This window comes from Cheilinus undulatus, linkage group 10, assembly GCF_018320785.1.
Source record: "Cheilinus undulatus linkage group 10, ASM1832078v1, whole genome shotgun sequence".
Taxonomy (NCBI): Eukaryota; Metazoa; Chordata; class Actinopteri; order Labriformes; family Labridae; genus Cheilinus; species Cheilinus undulatus.
Window position 1 is genome coordinate 12,116,413 of NC_054874.1, and position 16,266 is coordinate 12,132,678.

Genomic DNA, 16,266 nt, shown 5'->3' on the forward strand with positions numbered 1-16,266 from the left:
TGTCAAGAGGAAGATGAGAGACACCAGACTCAACAATACAGACGAGCTGAAGGCTGCTATCAGAGCAACCTGGGCTTCATAACAGCCCAGCAGAGCCAAAGACTGATTGGCTCCATTTCATGTTGCATAAATGCAGTAATTTGTGCAAAGGGAGCCCTTACCAATTACTGAGGGTCTAATTTTCCAGATGGTCAGTATTTCTGTATTATAAATTCTTTGTGTAGACTGATGTTTTGTGATATGCTAAAATTTTGAGATACTGGATTTTTGATTTTGTGAGCTGTAAGTTTTGATCATCAACTATGAAAAAGTCATATATTTCAAATTGTAAGAGATGAATCTACAATACATGGAAGTTTCACTTCTTGAATTAAATCCCAGAAAAAAAAGAATGTTTTCATGAAATGCAGTGATTCAGTGTGATTTAAGCCCATACTGGTGTATTTTCCTTCCTACCTCGAGTTGAATGGGTTCTCCCCAGGGAGGATATGGGTGCTATCTCGCCCCACAAGCATCTTGACGCGGTCATAGAAGGAGCGGACACGGAGCTGAGATACTGGGCTCTGCTGGATGACTGTGAGAGGGTCCCTGGAGCCTCGACACAGTGGGCTGTTCTGACAGGGACTCTGGATGCAGCAGTCCGGGTCCATGCAGTCTGTTAGTCCATCTGAGGGAATGAAAAAGAAACAGATGAGGTTGTTGTGTAAAGAATGCAAAATATCTGCTTTAATTTCTTCCATTATTATTGATATTTTGATAATCTTGGATTCAAAAGAAAGTTTAATTTCACCATCAGTAGTGAGGGCTCTTCTCGTGAGACTTCTATCTTTAATTCTTTTTTTAATTCAATTGATTATCTTTCTCTAACATCATTTATTCCTTTTCAGTTTTATAAATTCTGCACCGAATCTTCTCCCACTTCACCTCCTTCGTTGTCCTTGTTATCTGCACAGGAGGTCTCCATGGCAACGCTGCAGCCGGGGCCCCTCCAGCCTGTCTGACATTCACAATGCCAACTCTGCTGCCCCATGGTGCACTGTCCGTTCCCGTTACACAGGTTAGGGCAGCCGTCTGCGAGGACAGGAGAGGAGGGAGGGAAGGGGAGGGAGAGAGATGAGAAAAGGGGAAGAAGGACAGAAACAGGGTGATGCTTGTTTGTTGTATTGTCAGTGATTCACAGATGAAGCACACGCGCTCTTATAAACACATACACTCATGCTCATACAGTTATTAAAGACCAATGAGGTTACTCTATTTAATAAACCACGGTATTAGTATTGACTGCTTTAGAATCAATCTAATGCAGTAGGTTGATTTCCATACACACCTGCCTATCTTGTCTCTGCACCTTTGGGAATGCTGCTGTTGCGTGTGTGGGGACAGAGTTAGGTAGATCACTTGATACACTTGCTTAATATAACCCCACCAGCCTCTCTCTCTCTTTCGCCCCACCTCTCCCTCTCTTACTTATAATTCAGTGTAGGTAATGGGATTCTGATGGCCTGAGAGTAACGCTTTCTCATGAGAGAATGAGATTATGTTCAACGGAGAGTGTGTGTGTCTGTGCATGCCTATATGTGTGTCTATGAACTAATAAACCTTCACTTTAGCTTATGCAAAAAAGGCCCTACCAGAATCTGAGGGCCTGAAGCCAAGAAAGTTCTTTAACTAGCATAGCAAGGCCACCCTCAACTCAAGAGTGACTTTAAGGCAAAGAAAAGCAGACATTTTGAGGGAGTGTGGATAAGGAAATTTGCAATTACAGAAGGCAGGACCATTTTGCCACAAGACATATCTGGTAACTTTTTACTGGGTGTAATCTAAGCGAATATTAAAAGGAAAATTTTGACATTTGGGGAAAAAAGATGCTTTGAGACTTTTTTGCCAAGAGTTTTATGTGAGGATCCATAAATCTTTTTTACATTCAATATAAAATTTGAGTGTAAGCTTGGCTTAACTAAGTCTACTTAGCTTTGCAGTGTAACAGGACATTCTACAGGTGGCAGTGTAACCGGATAAAAGGAGCATTAAAGTCATCCTCATTCAGTCAACAACATGCTTTTACGACCTTTGTTCAGTGGAGCAGTACACCAACCTACCTAGCAAGCAACCTATTGTAAGGATGACTGCATTATAGAATGTTATGTTTCATTGATTAAGTGTGCTCATTTGTGTGAATTAATTAACACAATCATTAACAAACTGGAAAAACATCAAGTCTTTTTGATAGGATAAACAGTGCAAATGGTCTACTGATTAAAGGCAGTGAGTCTCAGAGCAGCTGCATTATGCAACTATTTTATATTGCTAAGAAAACAAAAACATCTAACCTGAAATGAACATTTTTATTCAAGTTTCTCTCCAAAACTAGAGATTGGCCATATCTGATCCGATATAAGTAATGGGTCCAATATTCCCACCATTTTTATACCAGGGATCAGCCTGACAGCATGATCCACAATATCAATCCAAATTCTGGATCAGCAACGCACTGCACTCAGAAGAAAATGCAGTTTCACATTTAGAAGATCTAGAATTTCATATCAGGTATTGGTACTGATGTATCGGATTTGGATCGAGACTGAAAAAGAAGTGGATCAGCCCATCTCTAATCAAAACATGAGTTTTCTTTCCTTGAAATTACATTTCATCACATCATTAACTTTTTTATTGCATTTGCCTTAGGCTTGAGATTTATCTTCTGTTATCTATGGGAATCCAAACACATCATGGCTGAAACATGCCCCTAGTGTTTGTTTAAAGAATTGGCTGTAGTACTGCATAATAACTCTAATAGCAATTCCAGCTGAGATGTCAGGCTTTGCAACAGCATAAAAAGCTGCAATTATTTTTGTACAGAACAGTTAAAAAGCTTACAAATATGTTTGCATTTAGTCCTTCAAGTTTATAATAATATCACTTCATTTGCAATTTATAGAAGTACAATTACCAAAAAGATTTTTTTAAACAAATATTTGGTTACTTTGAAAGCAGTACAGCAAAAACATCTTTATCTTTATGCTACATATATTGGTATGTTTTGAATTGAGAAATATGCTCTTCAAAGTAAAGTTTCTTGACTAAGGCAAAATTCATAATCATAATTATTTTCATTGACACTGAGATCAGGATTATGAAACAAGATTACTTTAAGATTCTTTAGCATCTGCATTACATGCACTTAAAAGACTTTTAAATGCAATAATTTAAAATAAATTAGCCTAAAACTAAAAAATCCAAAATAAATAAATAAATATAAATAATACATGTTTTAAGATTGTGTGGCCAAATTTTTAAAACAAACCTATGGAATAATCAGCACAGCATGCCACACAGTAATGGTTTACCTATGATTTTCTTGTTTTCATGGACATTGGGAAACCTAAATCCTATCTGAAACTGTAACTTGATTCATTGTCCAGCACATGCCTCTGGTAGACTCATTATACCATTGATGAATTTTATCGCAATTGCAATATTGTCCAGTTTAATCACAATCAAACATTATGACCGAATCATGCAGCACCAGTTGGCTGTACACATCCTCAAAAACTAACACGAACACGAGATGCAGGATACACGTTTGGCAGAGGCAGTGTGGAGGCTGGAACAGATAATTTCTGTTTAGTTTCAAAGTTTAAACTTGCAGAAATACTGACAAATAAGATTTGTGTTACAGTTCAAAAAGTGAACATGTAAACAGATGACTTTCAGCTGAAAACATCCATGTCTGGCTGTTTTAGTTTATTTTTTTCATTAAGTTCATATCAGATAAATATATTTTATCATAATGGCAAAAACAAACAAAAACAGCACAAAGAGGCATTTGCAACGACTCCTTGGCTGCATGTATGAATAAACTCGGCTGAAGGTCACCACTTGTCCTCTGGGATTGTGTTTGACTTTGTTATCGTTACAAAATAAATACGGTTTGGTAACTGCTGACTTATTTTACTTTTTACATGACCTGAATACTTTTGTAGTGGATCAGACACTTAACTTTCACAGCATTTATTTTGATGAAAAGTGGGGTTGTTGGAATTTCTGTAGTTGGTTTTAATTGTAAATCTTATGTAATAATATTCCAGCACAGTTTCTAATAAGTGATTGTGCTAAAATGTGTTATCTGAAAGCCCACTATGGTATTTTAATATCTAATTTTTCACTTCCTGGCCTGTCGTAAATCGAACCTTAGCTGAACACAAGCCTGTGTGTTCCCCACATTATAATCTATCATGGGGATGGGGGAGAAAAGGCATGATGACACACAATGACAATGTTTTGTCCTGCAGCACAAAGAGCCCCAAACAAACTTGTCACAGTGATTTCCTCTTCAATAAATGAGGGAGCAGGATGAGACACTTTTAAGTCTTCCCACAGGAGATGAAGGCAAAGACAGGGTTGACTGATAAAACAATACGTGCATGCACGCAATGCCACTTACTCACCACCACACACACACACACACCCAGCACGACACACCCTGGAGATATAACCTGACATTTCCCACTCAGTAGCAGTGTGCCGACACAGGGTGAGGAAGGACAAAATAACGCAGAGAGAGATTATGAATATGAAATGCTTTTCATTGAGTCCTGCTCAGCAGATTAATGAACATATTTTCACTCAAGTTGCACTGTAGGATTTTGCCCTCTAACAAATCGCTTCATCAATAAAGCCATGCATTATGAATACAAATAGTGCAATCTAAACAGTGGCAGCGGCTAAATTAACAGGCATTTCACCCCGATTGGCATTTTATCATACGTCTCAAACACCAGACGATGAGGGAAAGTCAACAAACGACTTTGAAAAAGACACTAAGCCAACTACTTTGAAGTCCAAATAAGAGGCGCGGGTGGAGGGGATGGTACGCAGAGAGGCTTATCCACGTTTTTCAGCTCAACAAGAGGAATCAAATCAAAGGTTTTTATCTTTAATTATTACCATTTTCTGCATCAGGGGACCGCTCATGATGCTGTATTAACAGTCAGGCTGGAATAGATTGTCCCTTAGTATTGAGCTCGGGGAACAAAGGCAGTTAGCAGTGATTGCCTGTTAAATGGAGTTGCCATTTAAAGCAGCCAAATACTTATGAAGCACCCGGACAGGACAATCCATAGTGGGCATTGATCGGCTTGCCTGGGCAGGCCAGCGTGAGGCTCCTCTCTCTTTAATGCCATGGCCTAGTCGATACCCCCTCATACTAACTAGAATAAAGTGGGATTTCAGAAACTATTAAGTCCACCCTCCCCACTAATGTGGTTGGACTCTGATGAAATCCCCTTAAAAAGGAGAAGAAATTGCCTTGGGTTATGGGTCAGCACACACACTTTCTAGTGTGGCGTGTGCGCGTGGTTGTGGGTGTCAGAGAATATGACAGGATAGAGAAAGAAACTTTGTAAAACTCCAAGAAAAGAGTGAGGAAAAAAAGAGGGATTGAGGGAGAGTGAGAGAGGAAAAAAAGAGCAAAGTACACAAAAAGAAAACTGAGTTAGTCTCATGGTATTCCCTCTTCAAAGCTCCGTCTCTCTGAAAGGTTAAAAAAAGGAAAGGTCACAGCCATAAATTTAAGACTGTGGTGTATGGGATGAGCTAGATAACTGCACTTTCTCAGATAAACCTCCACTCATCTGCTCCTAGTGTTACTAATAAGCCTCCTTAGAAATTACACTGATTGTTTTAGCCCTCATGTTCTCTGACCTGCTTCCTTTTGACTCCATCTGCTTCTTCCTTACTCTTCCTCTCAGTCTTGCTCCCTCTTTAACCCTGCGATTTACCTTTTTCTTGAGGCCGGCTCTTCATAAAACAATGAGAGCTATTCCATTAAGCGTAGAGGGTGAGAGGACACTCTCAATAGTGCTCCTGGGACCTGTACTGTCAGGCAATCTGCGCCACTCCGACAGCGGTTCAGCTGCGGGGCTATCTATTAAGCATTCTTGCTGTGCGTGACCTGCAGCCTTCTCCATTTGCGACGATGTCTTAACCTTAGCCATGATTCTGTTTATCTGTGTGTGATCTGACTAAGCTCTTTGAGTTTTTTTCACAGCTGAGGCTGGAGGGGATGAGTTTGATGAAAAGATAGAAAATCTGGAATTAATCGCTGAATCACACACACACAATCAAACACCAACATGTGCACACAATAAAATTTTATTAGCTGCTCTACCATGGCTGCAACTTTTACAACAAATACCCAAACGTGGATGCACACACACTCAACAGATCTGTTTTTTGATGACATATTATGGCCTTGCATCAGTGGCCTATGAAATTCACCAATTACCTCAGAAGTTTTTCATGGCTTTCATCGTTTTTCCCCTCATGTGAAGCAGTTGTGTATGTAATACATGACTGGAATACCTGAGCAGAATTATGTTCGTGTTTCCATATTACAAAGATGGAGAAGGACACACTCACACGCATGCACACACACATTCACAGCACAGCCCCTCAACAATGCTGTTGCCACACTCGGCTCTTTGGTACCCCACAACACATCTAGGCTCAATGACAGCTGGCCCCTGCTGCAGTGCACTGCTGTAAATGGGAGTGCGCTACACGTAGGGAGTTATCATTGAGGCTGGCACCCTAATCTATGGACAGATAGCACCACAGAGTCTACAGAGCCAAGCCAGGCCAAAAAACCCACAAATGCAGCAGCTAGCTTCTACCACCACAGGCTAAGAAACAAAACACCAGAGTCAGATACGGTACCTGCTTTGTCAACCATGCTCCCATGGTCTGCAGTGGGAGAAAACGTGCAAAAGGTAAGAGACGGGGAGAGTTTTTCTTTTAATATAAATGCAAGCAACATCATGCAGAGCTGAAATGAACAACAGGCAAGCTGGGATAAGCTAACACTGAGTGTCTGGTGCTAGTGAAGTGTGCTTTGCGCCAAGCTGAGGCCTGACAACTCTTTCATCTCGGGCTGATGCTGCAGTCAAAGCTGCCCTACTTTCTGATGGGGGAAATGCGGAGATCATAAACTGCTATTCCCCTGTGCGTTTGTATGTGATGCTGTGCGTGTGTGCTTGTAAGCGTTTCTAAGTGTGTGTTTGTGTGTGAGTGTATCAGATTGCAATCACAGTGCTTGTGGTGACAAGGAAATCAGACTTTTTTGTAACTAAAGGCACTGTGGGTGAATCAAAGAAATCTGGCACTCATCCATCCAAAGTGACAGTGATGACAATTTGAGGCAGTGACTGATTGACATAAACACACACTCAGCCACACAGGCACAACTGTGTGCATGCACACACACATACGAAAACAATGTGAGAGAGGTATTTTGATCACAGTGTGGTGAAGATCTTCATTTCATCTTATAACTTTGGTGTTTCAAAGGCCACAGAAACTAAGACTCCTGGGGTCTCGGTTGACAGGGAACCTAAAAACGGCTAAATCATGTTCTTTTGTAATCCTCCCACCCCCACTTCTAACAAGTTTGCTCCTCTCTTCTCTCCTCTGTTTCGCCCACCTCCTACGTCAGCCCCCCCTTGTCCAATTCCCCAAGGCCTCACTTTTGCCTCCATTTCCAAAGAAGCTGCCTCTTTAGTCTGACTGGGTGCTGGTGTTTCTGTGCACACCCATGTGTTGACACACATCAAACACACAGTCCCTCACACACGCACAGGTACGAAGAGGTGCTTACCGATGGTGCAGTGCTCCCCGTTCCAGCCCTGGTGACACTGGCACTTCCCATCCTTGCAGGTTCCATGTTTGATACAGAGTGGGTTGCACACACGTTGGTCACAGCCTGCGCCAGTCCAGCCCTCCTCACAGCGACAAGCTCCACCCATACACACTCCGTGGGTTCCACAGTCGACTGAGCACACCTCTGAAGGAAGCAAGAATTATAACCATTACAAACACTACTGATGTACTCAAAAAATAGGTTTTTTGGTTGTTATTTTGCTTAACTTTTCTGAAACAAGAGTGTCAAGATGATTATTTTGGATGTTGTAGCTAAATGTATAAACAGGTTAACCAATATGTATAAGTCATACCTTTGAAATTCTTTTGAAACTGTCTGAAATGTTACCAAGACATCTGAAAATGTACCTTCAAACCCCAGTTTTCTTCTGCAAATCAAAAAAAAAATCATAGCCAACTTTCAACCTAACCTCCTTTTTTAATACAAAACATTTCAGTAACACTCTCGTCATACATTTTATCATTTATTGCTAAATGGATATACAGTTTTAATTGGCAGAGAAGTCTCTGCTCAAAAGATACTCCCTGGGTTAGTCAAGCAGCCTGCTTTGACTTTCCAGGGAACATACTGGTAGAAACTCCCATATGGATGGATACATTTTTGATAATGCATACTGAATACGATAAAAAGAGTTCAAAGTAATTAATCCATAGTTGCATGAGTCTGAATATGAAGATGCAACAAGCTTTGTGCTACAAAGGAGGAGGCTGGGGTGGAGGAGTTAAAGCTTTGGCAGCAGCAGCATGGTGCATCAGCATTAACGTCATTAGTGAGAAGTACATCATCTTTAAATACACTGCTGTGTTGAGGGAAACAGCTGTGATTTGCTGTGGGTGCTGGGAGGTGAAAGTTGAGATCAGGTGGCAGCCAGTTGATCAGAGCGGGGCGTATGACTATTGTGTCGTGTATGAACTAATGCTGAGCTTAATTTCTTTCCATTGTTTTGCTGATGACTTGCAAATCTACCTGCCTATAAAAGCAAACAATGATTCAGTAGAATAAACACAAATACAGTAAATACAGTAAGCCAATGTTTGTTTACAGTCTACCTTCTGGGTGAAGTCCATCCCAGCCTCTCTTACCCCTAACATCATCACATCATTGCAATGCCTTTATGTAGTCTGTCATGACTGCAGGTCTCATGGCACTGATTTATGGATGTGTGATGGCCTGATCTGACACAGTTCAATTTTAGTTCCTTTAGATTTGAGCACAACCTCCTGATCTCCAGGCTCAAAGATCTGGTTGGCATCCAGGGGCAAGTACTAAATCTTATTTAATCATACCTAACATACATTTCAAAGTATGCTTTATTTGATTCATCCTCTTCCTTGACCCCTTTGCTTGAGGGGTTCCTCAGGGGTCTGTTTTAGTGGCCTTCCTTTTTCCAATGTATATCCTGCCACTTGGTGCCCTTACAGGGAAGCATGGCCTAGATTTCCACTGTTATGTGGATGGCTTACAGCTCTAACTCCCACTTAAAAGCCACAATTGCTACAAACACTACCCCACTGCCTTCAATAAATCAAAGACTGACTGGCTAAAAAAAATCTTACTTTAAAATGAACAAAAAACAGAGGTAGTCCTGTTTGGCCCTCCTGACTCCACCAGTTCCTTACAGAAATACTTAGGCCCATTATCATCCCACCTTCAGCTGTCTGCTAAAAATTTTGGTGCAAGCTTTGATTCTGCTTTGAAATTTGACAAATACATGAATTCAATCCTGAAAGGTTGTTTTATCAACTACGATTCTTAGCCAAAGTGAAACCGTTTAAGTCATGTACAGACACAGAAAAATGTATCCAAGCTCTATCACATCGCAATTTGACTATGGTAACACCCTCTATAGTGGGGTCAGTGAGTCCTCTCTGTAATGCCTGCAATATGTGCAGAATGCTGCCACCAGATTTTCAAAAGGTACGTGCCAACGGGAGCACATCACCCCTGTACTCGCCTCCCTTCAATGACCCCCTGTTGATTTAAGACTACATTTTAAAATTTTAGCCCCCCCCCCGACAATCTCTCTAGTCCTCTAAACAGTGCCCCCCGTGTGCCCAGGGTCCAGCGAAAACTCAGAGGTTGACCATGCTTTTTCAGTGGCAGACCCTTGTCTGTGGAACAGTCTGTCTCCCCACATTAGAAGTGCTAACACTTTACATCAATTCAAGGCTCATCTTTTATCCTTGGCTTTTGATACTGCCTAAAAGTTTCTCTAATTTGTGCTATATTTTCTCTTTTGTGTACTGTATGTGTATTCAATGCAATGTTATGTCTTGTGTATGACCTGTGTTGTCTGGCTGTTTTTTTCCTCTGCATTCTTTGGGTAGCACTTTGGTTAGCTGAAGGCTGTTTAAAATATGCTGTACAAATAAAGTTAACTTATTAACAGTGATCACTGCAACCAACAAAGTATAGTCTGACCTCAGCTTTAGATGCTCCTAAAGCTGAAAACCAAAAGTGACAAAGCCTTATCAAAGGCAGTCTGGAACTGCCCACACCCTTAGAGTTTTTATTCATTACTGAAGATCCGCCTGTTTGTATTGGCTTCTAATCCAAGCTGACATTTTATTATTCCTCTTTATTGAGTTCTTATTTATTGTGTTTTCATGGCTACTGGGATCATATCTAATCCTTATTTGATATTGTATTTTAAGCCCGAAAGCACTTTGGTCAACTGTGGTTGTTTTAAATGTGCTCCATAATGAAAATATTATTTGACTTGATTCTTCAGACTTTAAGTAAAAGCACAATGTAGGCTTGAAAGTGCAAAACAATGGGAAATAAATAGCAGAATTACAGTAAACAAAATCCTCCAACATAAACCTTCAATCAGAATCAGTGATTATAGTTTTGTAAAGACAGGGTTTAGTTCCTGAGCCTCCATTACAATCTCTGTTTAGGAGGCTCAGCTGCTGCAGGCAGTGATGCTGCATGTGGTGTGATGTGACAATCCCGATCATGTATTCAGGACCCCTGCTGTGTGGGAATGAAGTACATACAGATGTTTAGAAACACACTTGCTGAGGGATCCTGCAGCGTGGAACAGTGTTGTCTTTATTAAAGTTAAACACTGCAAACGCTGCAGCACTGTTTGTTATGCTGACGTGGATTGTACTTTGAGGCTAGCATGGCAAAGGCTGCGGCCTCTCACATAGGGTTGTTTTCTTGGGACTGAGGATGGTAAAAGTCAAAAAATTTGAACATGAGCTCAACTTTTTTTAAATTAGGGATGCACCAACAACGTCCTTTTGCTGCTGATACTGAACACATTTAATTTTTCAATAGCAGTTGATTTAGTAGTTGCTCAGTCTGTAGCAATGGTTCTCAACTCCTACCAAGGAGCAAAGCAACAAGTAATTAATTACATGTTCATTTATGTGAAACAGTTAACACAATTACTGACAGCCTAGAAATGTTTTTGAAAGTGTACTTAGTTGGAAATCCAGTGCAAATAGTGTAATAAACAAAAGGCTACTAGCCTCAGAATATTAAATCAGGTGTATTTAAGTTTTGAGCCAAGTCAAAGGTGCCGCTTTTCAGTTTAAATTGATTCACAGCAGTAATGAGATTAAGACTTACTGGCTGGCCATTCAGTAAAGCAATGGCCTGTGTGCTCACACTGTACAAGAGCAGTCGGGACTGAATGTGACAGATATCTTTGCAGTTTCCTTTGAAAACGTTGTCTAGTCTGTGCACTGAGTTTTACATCTTGCACATTCTTCCTCCTATTTGACAGATCTGCTCTATGTGAATTTCGAATTTTTTTTTGCAATAGACCAGCTGTGTATCTCGAGTGGAGTGGCATCTCTGGCACACACCAGAGACAGACCAGAATGAGTGGAATTTCAAAGATTGACTAGAAAGGGAGTGATATGATTTATCTAGAATTTGCTTCACGTGTGGATTGCGGGCAGACAGAGTATGTGTAATTTGAGGGTGACACGACATTAGAAAGGGAATGAGTATTAGCCACAAGAGATTGGTTTTGGTGATCCGTAAGTAGAAGAATAATACTGTTTTATTGATCTTGTATTTTTGATGACCATTAATTTAAATGCTTCCAGGTGTGTAGCTGGAAATGATGTCCCTAATACACAGGAAGTGTACTTCTCCATCTCCCTCTTGCCCTACTATACAAACATCCTTCCAGCTCAGCTTGTCTCTGTTTTCATCACCAAAACACCTGCAACATCCACACTGATACCAACTTTAAAAAATATCTGAAATCTGCTCTCTATTATTTTTGTGATACCTATTGACTCCCATGAAAATCAATTCCACACAACTCTGGCATTCTCACTGACTACAGAACTCTCATTTCATCATTTCAAAGCAATATTATTGTAACTTAAAGATACAATCTTTCCAGGATGTTTTACTCTGGCCTTTATATCCGGAACAAACCATCTGAGATCTGTCACAACTGTGCTGTTCAAAAGAAGAATATTTCTCTCCTTTATTCCTGGGCTTGTGTTTGTTGCTGTGTGTCTGTCTGTTTTTATCTGTTGGCGAGTTGCAAGGGTATGTTCAGTGATTGTTGGTGTTGTCGGTGGGTGGTTATTCTTCCTGTCTCTTGTTTCTTTTGTTGTCATTGCTCTTTTTTTGTATTGTATTTATTATGTTCTTTTATGAATGTTACATGTTGCGACTGTGTTGTACCAGCCATTGTAATTAAATGTTGTTTATAGAAAAAGGGACTTGCTTTGCCCATTTTGGGTTTAAAAGCTACTCTGATAATCATAAAAAGCTGCCATAACTATACTGCCAGTGACAGTCTATGGTGAGGGATGATCTTATACAACATTGACAGTAAAACTTGTCACATTTTGTTCAAGTTAGTTCCAATTTGGCTCAGACAGTATAACAGTTGCTGCATCCTCTTTCTCAGCATGTTGTATTGTTTGTTCAATCCAAATACAGTTTAAAAACAAAGCAGCATGAAATAAAATGTTAAACTAATTAGCCATGTATCCTTTGGGGCTGCAACATATGATCAAAAGAGAAGGTTGGTTGCCCTATTTTGGTACTTTGACACCCAAATGTCCATCTGTACTCCATCTTTATTCCTGTACTCACCCATAGAGCAGTCAGGCCCCATCCAGTTGGGGTCACAGCTGCACAGGCCTGTGTCTGGTATGAAGGCCCCATGGCCGTGGCACTGGTCCGGGCACTGGGCCCTGGGCAGCTCACAGTGCAGCCCTCCCCAGCCTGGCTTACAGTGGCACTCCCCATTCACACAGATGCCATTGTTGGAACATGTTGGATCCAGGCAATCCACTGCATTAATCCAGAGATACACCAATGTGGAAAAAGAATACAGAGAAAACCAAATGAACATAAAACAACATCGGCTAAAAAATGTCACATTAGAGCTAAATGTTAAAAACAAATTAAATATTATGGGTTTTTAACAAGAAAGGCATGTGGCAAAGGACATATTTTCATTCTTTGTGTGCACCAAGAGATAATGAAATAAAAGAAAATATTACCAGGCATATTACTAAGGCAATTAAAGCACACAATAATGAATAGCTGAGTCTATAATTGGGGCAGAGCAGCAAATGCATTCCAGTCTGAAAGAGCAGCGAGCTGCGCTGACACATTATTAGGTTTGAGTGCTTGTGTATGCATTAGTGTGCATGCGCGTATGTGCTAATACATGAGGGAGAATCTGACACTGTCAGTCTGCCAGGTTGACAGGCAGCTCTGAGTCCGAGCAGTGAGTGAAAACCAATTTGACAAATTACCTCCTCCCGGCAAAGCACCCACCCACCCCCTCCTCTGGCGTCCTCAGGTTGCTCCATCCCGGTCGCTCCCACTCTCTCTCCCTCTGTCCTCTTTGTCTGACACCTTTTTTCACCCCAACTGCCCCCTCCCCAGGCATGATTGACCCCACGGCTTTCCTTCCACATACACACATTCATAACGGCACGCGCTCGCACATAACACGGTCCCCTCCATTTCTGTTTGCCTGGCAGAAATGGCGGATCACAGCTATCGATTTTCATGTCGCCGGCACTCCAGGTAAATTGTTTGAGGGACTCTGCCGTGATGAATATCAGATTTGAGACCAAAGGAGAGTGGAAGAAAAAAATTGGATGAGAGGGAGATGGAGAGAGAGAAAAAAAGAGAAGAGCAGGAGAAAACGCTGACCTTGTTCTCCAGCCCTGTGTCTTGACTTCTTCTGTCTGTCATTTTGCTCCTTTCATCCCTCTGTCTTTCTTTCCCTCTCTTCATCTGCACCCCCTTGGCACACTGTGCTCTATATTCTCCTGTCTTTTTTTCTTTCTCTCTTCATACATATTCACCTCTGTCTGCAGTCCTGACTCCCGGTCCATCTCTAATTCCTCATTTTTGCACTCCTTCTTTTATATCTTTGTGATGACAGAGAATGTGAGGGCCTGATCCTTCTTAACAAGGATCAATAGAAGCAATTTCACACCTTAATAAAATGTCTGATGTGTTTGGCTGCAGTATCATATTTCATCTGTATATATAGAGGGAACGGACACTCAGTCTGAGGAAGATTATGCCATGATGAGCTGTCTTAAAGGAGTTATGGGAAGTGTGTGTACGTGTCTTTTAATGTGTGAGATGGGTTTGTTGGTGCAAACATTCATAATTCTTTCAAAAATAATCAGTCCAACTGTCAAAACCTGTAAGCACAGGCTGTGAAAACATCTAACACGATAAAACCATCACACATCCTTTAGGATCATCGCCTCCACTCACCCTCTGCACAGTTTGCTCCTTTGTAGCCGATGGAGCACACGCAGTTGCCGTCGGTGCAGGTGCCGTGGCCGCTGCAAAGAGGGTCGATGCACTGTGTGATGGGGACATCGCACTCGGGGCCCTTCCAGCCGCTGTAGCACACGCAGGAGCCCTTGTCGTATTGGCCGTTGCCACTGCACAGCACCGGGCACGCCGCTGGGGGACAGCGAGAGGAAGAGGGAGAGATTAAGCCAAGTCCGTGACAAAAGGAAAAACAATTAGAGGCCTTTTTAGAAATTCTAAAAGAGCCACCCGCACAAACCTACACCCACCTAACCCCACTCGCACTACGGATGGATAGAGTGGTTAAGGGGCTGGAGAGTGGCAATGACATGAAGAGTAATTACAGGCAGAGGTAACTAAACTATTCATCAAAGCTGTCTATCCCAGGTGAGCAGCGAGCCAGGGAGACGTTAGCTGGGGGAGCTGCCATTCATCATCAGTCATCTTGTCTCAGCTCCACCTAAGGCCACACGCCATCTTACCATTCCTAATCCTCTCTATCGCTGCACCAAGCTGAAATGTGCCTGCTCGTCTAATTAGACGCCAAGAATGACTGAGTTTTTACAATGTGAGAAACACATTTTGCAAAACAGCTAATACCTTTGGAGCAGTCCATGCCGTGGAATCCTGGGAAGCAATGGCACACGCCAGAATTACACTCTCCGTTGCCATGGCAATTGCGCGGGCACTCTTGCACTGAATCTGTGAAGGAGACAAAGTGAGACGGAGGGAGGGGAAAGAGGGGAGGGGTGAGAGAGTTTTGATGGCAGGCATCAAAAGCGTTCGATTAAAAACATTAGCACAGTTCGTTCTTTAAGATATCACAAATTGAGTCAGGGTGCTTTGAGTCTCACTGTCACACAAGCTTCAAAAGGAAGTGCGCTCCTTCAAGATTCCATGCATTCCTTTAAAGTGCGTCTCTCATTGGTGGGGAAATGCATTTTGAATCAGCCTTTCCTTGAGATGCTATCCATTACTCATCTGTAATATCTCTGCACACTGTATCAGAATACAAAAGCAGACTCCCCTTTCTGCGCAGTAATATTTTCTGCTCTTCTACCCATCCTCCTCTTTTCTGTCACTTTCCCCATTTTTTGTATTTTTGTGTTTGTTCGCCATCACTTAGCCCTCTCAATGGCCATTAATACTTCATCCAGGTGCGTTTCTTTTTTGTGCTGGACTTAATGTGAGTGTTTCTGGCCGTGTGCTAACATGACTTCCGCGCTCCATATTCACCCTTCACTGCCTCTTAACCCACTTACCAGAGTAGAGCAGTTTGGTAGAAAGAAACAAGGTCAATTCCAAAGATAAGGAGATATTTCGGATTTTAATTGGTCCATTCCGCCATCCCTTACACTCTTTCCAGCTTCCACTCCTCTCACACAAAGCATTACTCATCCCGTCCAAACTGCCCTTTCTCTTTAACACTTCCTCATTCCTTTTCCATCCTCTGCAATTTCCCCCAAAAATCTCAGCCCCACCTCCCCAGCATCTCCCTTTTACCCTAATGCCACCCTGTCTTTCACTCCACCTCTTCAGCTCCTCCTCCTCCCGTCCTTCACTCCACTTCACTCTATTCTGGCTTTGCCCTCACCATTATGTGTTTCCTCTGGCTCCCCCTCTCACTACTCACTCTAATTCTGCCCTCTCTGTCTCTCTTCCACTCCTACTGCTGAAAGCTGCACCACCAGATATTGACAGTGAAGCATTCTTTCCCTCGATTCTTTCTATCCATCCTGCTTGTTCTCACACCCATGCCTCCTAAACTATTGAAA

The 16,266-nt window shown here is 41.8% G+C and overlaps 1 protein-coding gene across 3 annotated transcripts in view; it reads right to left on the reverse strand.

Annotated features, from left to right (window-relative positions):
* tenm2 (teneurin transmembrane protein 2) overlaps positions 1 to 16,266 on the reverse strand; it is a 274,412-nt gene that overhangs the window by 36,542 nt on the left and 221,604 nt on the right. For all 3 annotated transcript variants that reach the window (XM_041797918.1, XM_041797919.1, XM_041797920.1), the window contains 6 exons: positions 15,092 to 15,193; positions 14,450 to 14,644; positions 12,794 to 12,994; positions 7,655 to 7,840; positions 925 to 1,071; positions 457 to 667 (listed from right to left, as the gene is read on the reverse strand). In XM_041797918.1, coding sequence (XP_041653852.1) covers positions 457 to 667; positions 925 to 1,071; positions 7,655 to 7,840; positions 12,794 to 12,994; positions 14,450 to 14,644; positions 15,092 to 15,193 — 1,042 coding nt within the window. The remainder of the gene's footprint in view (positions 1 to 456; positions 668 to 924; positions 1,072 to 7,654; positions 7,841 to 12,793; positions 12,995 to 14,449; positions 14,645 to 15,091; positions 15,194 to 16,266) is intronic.